This window comes from Metopolophium dirhodum, chromosome 1, assembly GCF_019925205.1.
Source record: "Metopolophium dirhodum isolate CAU chromosome 1, ASM1992520v1, whole genome shotgun sequence".
Taxonomy (NCBI): domain Eukaryota; kingdom Metazoa; phylum Arthropoda; class Insecta; order Hemiptera; family Aphididae; genus Metopolophium; species Metopolophium dirhodum.
In genome coordinates this window covers 89,988,179-89,997,620 of record NC_083560.1, presented here as the reverse complement: position 1 = coordinate 89,997,620, position 9,442 = coordinate 89,988,179, and the positions used below count along the sequence as shown (strand labels likewise).

Sequence of the window (9,442 nt, the reverse complement as noted above, 5' to 3'; positions counted from 1 at the left end):
TTAATAATAAAGAAAATGTGGTTCTGTATTGGTTGACAAAGAAAAATAAAATGCCTCAGATATTTTAGCTTGCAAAGATTGTTATGGCTGTACCAATTACTCAGCTAAATATTTCTTGTGCTTTTAAATGTTTGTACATAGTGTGAGTGTAATGGTCATATAATAAGCATTAAGCATTGTTATTATTTTTTTCAAATAATTAGTGATAATAATGTTACTTAATAAATCATTTTAGGTGAGGGTGGAACGCAATTTCTCTGGACTTAAGTCCATTTTGTCAAACCTAAGATTGTCATTGTCCAATGTTAACAAATGTTGGAAAACATTTTAATAATACCAAGGAATAGTTTATAATTTATAAATGTATACCTATTATTTATTATTTAAGTATAATTCTGTTTGAATAATTTTTATATCATACAAATTGTATTATCTTGAAGAAATGCTCAACAAAAATGTATTAAATTTAAATTTAAAAAGGTGGGCAAGTGGGTGTTGCTCTGCTATACAGTAGGTTACAAGTGGGTCACTGTAATGGATGAAGTTAAATTTGAATTCAATGATATAATATCATTGTATGAGAAAAACAATTCTGAGCTCAGCAGCTTATGATATATTGATATTACTAAATATATTTGATGATATCATTGTGAATAAAGTAATTCATATATAACCTATTTACGTAGAACCTTATAATACATTTTCAATTTTAACTATAAAAGTTGAACATTTTATACAATTTTAACTACAATTATTAAATTTTAAATTTGATAAATTTTAAACAGCCTTGTATTAAATATAGTTCCACATACATTTTTCCCAGAGTTATTTTAGCTAACAGTATTATTAATCAGATTGATTTATTTTTTATGTCGCGCCATGATTTAAACACAATGTTTGTGTAGCATTAACTTCTGCTGTTAATATTATTGGTAATTTTATCATAATCAAAGTGTCGTATCTGTTATTCTTAATTATTATTTTTATAATGTATCTTAGTTGTCATTTATTTTGTTACTGTTCAAATTGTATTTGTCATGTAATTATTATTACTTACTGAACTATTGTTCTAATGTTTTAAAGGGTGCTTACTAGTTTACAAATAATAATAAAAAAAAATCGTAAGTTGGTCATTCACAAAAAGCAAAAAAAAAATTAGAATTTCAAATTGTTTATAATATAATTATTTTCAAGTATAAATCTTTTTGTACCTGTGATATACTATTGTATTATATTATTGGTGTATCATTTGTTCGTGCCACCGTACCAAAACTAATACTCACTATATTCACTATAGGACATATGGACAAGGCTGGGCATTAACGAGTTAAAAAGTTAAAGTTGAGTTAAAAGTTAATTTAATTTTAACTTTTTAACTTAACTAGTTACTTTTGACTTTTCATTAACTTAACTGTTAATATGCTAAATTTATATTTAACTAACGTAAAATTAACGAGTTAATTTTTCATTTTCAGTTAAGTTAATTTATTTTGTTTTTAATTTAACTATATTTCACTATTTCAGTAAATTTCTTTATCATGTCAAAAAATATGTATCGTATATTGTTTAAAGTTAAAAATGTATATCATTCGAATCTAACTTTATGGAAATACTGTACAAAGTATAAACACTATAATCTATAATATTTAGTTTTGGGTTGGAAAAAATTAAGTACGCTAGTGTTGTATAAACAAATAAACTTATTTTTAACTTAATAAAAAGTTAACAAAAATTGTGTATTAACTTTTAACTCAACTGAGTTAATCTATAGTTAAATTAACTTTTAACTTTTTATTATTGGTGCATATTAACTTTACTTAACTGAGTTAAAAAAAATCACAAACTTGCCCAGCCTTGCATTTAGGTACTGTTATATTGCAAGAACGACTAACCAATTTTTCCATCAGGAGGAATAATGATGCACAAACGACCAACTCCGTGACATATCTGGATGGCCACCACCAGTGCAGCTAAGCAAATTAGATTGCGGTATACATCATTCGACGGCTGTTACAGTATTTATGTTTCTTTATGAGTGCCAATAACAATAGGCAACCAAGGTTTTTGATAATGTTGATATTCGGTTAGCTAATTTAAGATAATTTTAATATTCTATAGGCATTTTAATTATTATATACACCATATTAATCATTACTCACTAGTACTCATTACTAAGTTTAAAGATAAATTTGTACCATACATTATTAATACATATAACTAACAATGATTACAATCTCAGAAGAATTAATATTTAAGTTATTTATGACTTTATATTTAAGTGTAAATACAATTTCTAATATTACTTGCCAAATTTTTTATTTTAAAATTTAAAATCTGATTTTCTAATAAAAATGACTAGGTATTTGAGATTTTGTGGAATATCTTAATTCTTTACATTATTCAATATTTATCACTGTTATTAAAAAAGTTTACAAGAGTTGTATAGTAATGACTCTTCAGTATCTATTCCTATGACATCATCTCAAAGCTAAAGCTAGAGATATTTTCAAAAACATAATTTACCAAAAAATCTCAATGTATCATATTTTTATAATAGTTTTTATTGTAAACTTATGGTAAAACAATTTCAATTTTAATAAATACCAGATCTGTTATTTACCTAATAATAAAATAATTTTTAAAAATATTACAAGTATGTTATCCAATGCATTAACACTGTAATTATTACAGGATCTAATTTTTAAAAAATAATAAAAAAAAAGAGAAAACTAAAAAAAAAGTAATATTACATATTAAATATTTTTATTTTAGTATTTTAAATGATAAATAAAAAAAAACAAAAAAAGGTGGACAAATGGATACCGCTCTGCTGAACAGGACCTAGTTGTCGTGCTTGTAACTGTAACTGATGTTATATTTGAATTAAATAAAAAAAATCATTGTGAACAAAAAATGATTCTTTTGAAGGCTGAGCCACTACAAAAAAAAATTTAAAAAAAAAAATGATTTATGTTATTTATAATAAAATATAAATTCCTAACACGAATGCGCAACATTCGTTTTATACCAAACTCGGTTTATTAATGTACAGTAGTTACATTTTTCTAAGAAACTACAAGAACTAAGATAAGGGGAAATTAATTAGGTACCTATTTATTTACCACTTGTCAAGTTGACGGATAGGTATAAATTAACTGTAATGTCTAAAATAGGTAGGCCATAGACGCATCGAGCTGTCGAAAAATAAAATAAAATATAAATTATGATTTTGCGATTTCCAGAAAACTGGTAAATATCTGAATTTTGGTTTATTTAATTTATTGATATTGATTTTGATGAATTACGATGTCCATATTTTATATTGCTAATAGCTATATTTTGATTTATTTTATATACAATAAACTAATAAAGTAATAAATTATATATATATATTAGGTATAAGAAATAATTTAGTTTTAGGTGATTTGGTTTAATTAGAATCAATCAATGATTTTATTGAATCTTATTTTCAAGAAAATAAGATAACTATTGAATTTACCTGATTGATTGTAAAATTATTCCTGTTAATTTATTAGTATTATTATTATTAAATAACCAACTACAGAATCGAACTTACCACAAAAAAAAATAAACATGATATATCACATACAGATTGTAAAAATCAAAATCATTTGGGTTATAAAGGTTTTGAGTATTTGATTTTTAAGGGTTTTTAGGGGTGTTAGGGGTACCAGTTAATTCGGGTGTAAGGCCCTGGTTAGTACTTATTATTAATACAGTGGCTGGTAAGTTGAATTAATATGATAAAATTACATCAAAATAACTAAAATCATTATTATTGGTTATTTAATATGTAATTTCGTCCAAATTTGAGCATCAAATAACTATTAAAAATTGTATAGCATGCACTGATCCAAAGGGGTGGACTGTAGAAGACAGCAGTGTTTTATTTTTAAATATTTTTTAAAAAATCTCAAACATCAGAATTTAAAATAAAAATGCATTGTTAAAGGACTAATCAGTGTTGGTGAATCCCTCTATACAACTATACATAATTTGTATTAGTCCTACCACATATCTTGTTAGATCAGGCTGGATTCACACTTACTTAACGGTTACAAACAAAGTTCAAAATTAGCCAAAGTAAATAGGAATTGATAACACAATGTCACAATCTGGCTTATATCAATGTTATTTTATGATTAATTTCATATACATTTAACATACCATACTAACACATATACAAATATATATGAATTAATAATAGTTATCATTTGTAATTTTTTTTATCGTAATAATAAGTTATTCATCTTACAAATATTCATACACAAATCATCACCAACATATACTTGAAATACAAATGTAAAATAGTTTTGAATTTAAGGTGATATTGAAAAATAGTAAAATACTATAAAATACTATACTAGGATAACTTTTAAAAATGTTTATTATTTATTTTATTGTATAAACAAACAACTATGTTAAAATAAATATTTGAATAAACATATGTTTTATAGTAACAAGTTACACACCATAAATAATTGAAAGAAGTATAATTTTATATTTATTGATTTACAACATAATTAACCAAATAGCAGCTCACGTTCCAATTGTTTTGGATCTACAGATCCCTGAATAGGGGTACATTGAGGGTTAAACACAGAGTATGCACTTAAAACATTGTGTTTTTTTTCTGAGTTTGAAGTGTTATAATACATAGCAATAAGAGCAGAGATAGCAAAAAATACTGCTCCAAAACCAACTACAGCAATCATCCAGTACTGAATAGCAGCCCAACATAAAAACATAACGATAGTATAATATAGTTTTGTATTGCTCTTTGGTGATTTATTGGAAGGCTCATCGTTTATTGTAGAATTGTCAGAATCAGAATCATCAGAATCTGATAAATCTCTGTTAATTGTGCATGATAATAAGACCTTATTACGCTGTACTGTAGGTACTATTTCAGGAACAATAGTGTCTTGAAACAAAATTTTTTTTCTGTCATTTTTTGGAGAAACGAGTGCAGCAGGTGGTTGAATCTATAAATAACAAATAAGTGATATTATGTTAAACAACTTAAAACATCATAATTAAGTATACTCAAATTTTAAAACAATATTAATTAAAATGCAATAAACATTTGTGGACAATCTGGGACAAATTATAGGTACAAGGGAGATTTCTTGAAACAGTTTTAAATAACTTAACAGTAGATTTTTTTTCTGTTCCTAAATAGTTATTTAAAAAAGTATAAATTCTTGATAAAATGTGCTGTATCTTCTTAAAAATGTGGGTCAAAATGTAATTAATAAATTTATATTATATAATATAATTAACTGATTAAAATAGAATACATTTTAAAGGAAACAATTGGTTGCTTATATTTAAATAATATGTTGAAATTAGTATGATGTAATAATAAATGTTAACTTTTGGCATACAAATAATAACTTAATTTAATTTAAAATAAACAACATAAAATAATATTATTCAATAGTATGATTCTAATCAGTATATTTTATTTATAAATTATAACCGAAACGTATTATAAATTTCTATTAGAACGATTACTTTATCTAGTATTTTATTCTACTGAATATTTGTATTATGATTCTTTTTAAAATTAATCATATTTTAACTTAGATAATGAAATAATTGCTTTAAGAACTAGATACAATTGACTCTTTACGATGTTCATCAATTTATTTACCTATGTTGGTAACTGGTAAGAAAATTAAAAAAATTATTTAATTATGGTTTATAAAATCACCAGGCAATAATAAATAATATTTATTTTTTTGCTTCCTAGTTTATTAAACTATACTAACCTAACCTAACCTAACTTTAACAAACTTAAATTTTAATTGATAAATTACTGACTTGGGACCTAATTTTGGTTGAATGAGTTGTTTTTAAAATTATTGTGTTAAACTTAATTTTGCTGTAAAAAGTTTAATATTTTTAATCAGTGTATGCTGTAAGAGATTTCCACTTTCCGTCTTTTCATAGTAAAATAATTCTATAAGAGAAGGAACGTTTAATTAATAATATAATATGTATTTCTCGCAGGCTCTAATGGCAGGGACCAAATGAATGTCTGGCCAGGACAACATGCCGGTAAAAAAGGGGTTTCCAAAAAAAAATAAATAAAAGCAAAGCCAAAAACATTAAAAAATCATAAAAATGCACTTATTTGTAATAACTTATAATAATAAAATAATAAAAAAACTAAGATTAATATTAGTATAGTTAAGTTAATAACAAAGAAAAAATAATATAAAATTACCTAATCAAAAATGTTAACTTTTCTTTTTAATTAATTTTGATATTATAGGTCATAGCAACCTTTCAATAACTAGTCTTAATAAATTAAGTTTAAATTAAATAATTATACAATAAACTTACCATAACGTCATGTTCATTTGTATCATTGGAGGAATTCTGTTCTTTACTACATTGTAAAGTTGCTCCTGGAGCAGAAAGTGGTTTCAGCACCATTCGTCTTCTACTACTCATAACTATTGTTTCATTTTCCATCACATCAACATATTATGTAGATATTGATTGTTTTTGTGCGATAGTTGTATATTAAATATCTTTATCAACTCTCTTCATCTACAATAGATAAATAATATTAAAAACATGACTCTTTTATATAAGTATCTTAATATTTTCAATTTATAGCGATAAAACAACTAGAATAATACAACAAGGCTTGCTGACAATTAAAGCTCAGGTATAGCCGTATAGGTATTTTAAAACAGTAAATAAAACCTATTAGATACATAATTAGGGATTAAATTTGAAATTATGTGAATTATACACTTTTTTTTAATATGGGCATAATAATATAATAAATATTTTATTATTCTGCTTTATCACAACCTATAATAAAATCTGGTGTAATGATATGGGGAGCCGGCTCGGAGCTGCACAAACCTATATTAACTGTATCCAGATAGTGAAAAATACCTTTTTAAAAACCATACATCATAAACTTAGGCTTTTAATAGTAAACAATTCTACTTTAAAATAAATCTATTCACCGTAAAAAATGATATTATTAAAGGTTTTTATTTTTATAATTATTTAATTTTTTAATCTATTGATTGTACAATCAGTAAAAGAACATTTGAACAAATAATGTTGTGGATTTATATAAATATTAGAAAAAATTAAATAAATTAACTAACAAAATGTAAGACAGGGGCTCGCGAAGTGGCTATTGATTAAATTTCATGACATGTAAATAATAAAAAAATTTTGAACTTAAATAAACCATGTGCCCTTTTACAGTTTCCCAATCTGTCACTAAAATATAAAAGCTATTTAGTAAATAGGTAGTCAAGTAATGGGCCTGTTATTGGGTAGAATAATAAATTGTATGCAAAAAAAATAAAACTTGAGTGTCAAACACCACATAAATAACTAAATCAAAACATTCAAAATAAACATTAATTTATTCCTCCGATTTAAAGCAGGTAATGGTTAAAATAAACTATTGGATCAAAAGTGGGCACTAGCAGATGGAATTCGAGCTACATTCGACAAAAAGCGTCGAGCAGAAACAAATAAAATTAGTGAGGTTTGAACGTTGTGAGCCATCTATTTCGACCATCATAATATTTAATATTCAAATGCAATTTAACCTTGTCGTCTATAGTTGATAGTCGTATTTAATCTCTAAGCTTACCCGTGTGTGCAGACTGCAGACGAGCGTTCGAATGGCCGTCAACGAGTTTCAACTCGTCTTTTAACAAAAATATAATAGATAGTGAGTTTATAACGAAACGGACGCGGTCTTGATCGTTGACAGCACAATGTTCGGGAACGGTACGGAATAATTGTTGTTAATTGCGGACGTTGATATTCGATAGCAATAAAATATGCATTTCTGATATTTTGTTATTAATCGGCAATTTTACGTCGGATATAGATCGTTAACATAGTATTATGGTAATTATTAGTAACCTAACAAGTTACAATATTTTTTTTATCAATAATTACCGTGAATCGTGATACTGCGATGGCTATCCAGTTTTTGGTTATCTGAACCGGATTATCATTTATCACGTTTCGAAAATTTCTTTTATTACCTATTGTTCCTTACTACCTACGTTTTACAAACTCTAGTTATTTTCATGTACATATTACGACATTACGTTGTATTTTGGATAGTTTAATGACTTATTGACTTTACTGTTGTATGCATTTATACCTACCTATCTGTTTGTTGACTTTTTTCCTGTCTAGAACCGTCTAAAATGGCGTAGAATGGGAAAGGGGTCACAGCGGGTTATAGCCCACCTAGAAGTTCTCCTGTCTAATCCCCATCCTGTACATTTTTTTAGCTTAGAATATAATGTCATCTACCAGAACATAATAAGCTATAGCCCCCAACCCCTTTCCATATAAAATTATCATGCCTATGCCAAAATAAGCCTCTTAATGTTGTATGATTAATTAATTTTATAATTTGTAATATGTCAATATGTCACTGTTAAATATAATTATAATATTATTTCCATAAATTTGTTTTTGCTATTAGGTAGCTATATGGCTATTCTTATTACTTACTATTTTTAATTTTCATAAGTTGTACAATTTTCCAACAATGATTATTTTATATGTGTACCTATTTATTGTTAATAAGAAAGAGATCCAAATAAAATTAAAATACCACTAACCATATTCCATAGTAACTAAATAATAATACCTAAAAATCTTCCAGAGTCACATGATAAATCTAGACGATTTTGAATAGCGTCCAAATATTTTTGGACGAAAAGATAATGTGAAGGCACATTAACATAATGCACACATAAGTAAAGTACAAAAGTTGCCTATAAATAATTTATCAATTAAAAGAATTAAGTGGCAGTGCTCGAATTTGAAAAAAAATTAGACTGGGGATGACAAAGTGTAAAGAAAGTGCAAATGTAGTTACCTGAAGATTTAAATATCTTATTTACAAGGAAATAGTTAGAAATAAGAAACACATTTTTAAGAAAGAAAAGTATAGTTATAGATATGTATTAGGTAACTAATAGTTAGTATCATTGAGTAGGTATACAATATATTCACAATAATAGTATACTCTGTTAAGCGAGGTAACACGCCGATTCTGCGCATCCCTACACGCTATACAATATAATAACATAATAAGTATGAGTGATATTTATCGTATGTAAATGTGATGGCTTGAGAGAAGAACCAACCAGTGAAGGCACTTCGGCATGAATTTTATACTAATTTAAAATCAAATTCATACTTTATTATAAAATATAGTTTTTTAGAAACATATTTTACCACATATAAATGTATACTGCATACATATACCTACTTAATAAGTGCATCAAGTATAAACGCAAATTTCATGATTTTTTAGTGCATATAAACCCGAGCTGAGAGAGGTGTTTCTCAAGGGTCATATGTAGGCAGAAGAGAAATTAGGTAATATATTATAAAATACTAG

The 9,442-nt window shown here is 25.7% G+C and overlaps 1 protein-coding gene across 1 annotated transcript; it reads right to left on the bottom strand.

Annotated features, from left to right (window-relative positions):
• Window positions 1-4,390: 4,390 nt before the first annotated feature.
• LOC132934640 (uncharacterized) lies at window positions 4,391-7,972 on the bottom strand. The gene is made up of 3 exons (XM_061000967.1): window positions 7,661-7,972; window positions 6,373-6,582; window positions 4,391-5,006 (listed from the first exon to the last, which is right to left on the bottom strand). The coding sequence occupies exons 2-3, from the start codon at window positions 6,502-6,504 to the stop codon at window positions 4,545-4,547; spliced, it is 594 nt and encodes a 197-aa protein (XP_060856950.1). The 5' UTR covers window positions 6,505-6,582; window positions 7,661-7,972; the 3' UTR covers window positions 4,391-4,544.
• Between the last annotated feature and the right edge of the window lie 1,470 nt (window positions 7,973-9,442).

Excerpts from the sequence above, each read along its gene's own strand:
- LOC132934640 (XM_061000967.1), bottom strand. The coding sequence starts at position 6,504 with ATGGAAAATGAAACAATAGTTATGAGTAGTAGAAGACGAATGGTGCTG. Across the intron at positions 5,007-6,372 it reads CAAATGAACATGACGTTATG|ATTCAACCACCTGCTGCACT; the intron begins GTAAGTTTATTG and ends TGTTATTTATAG.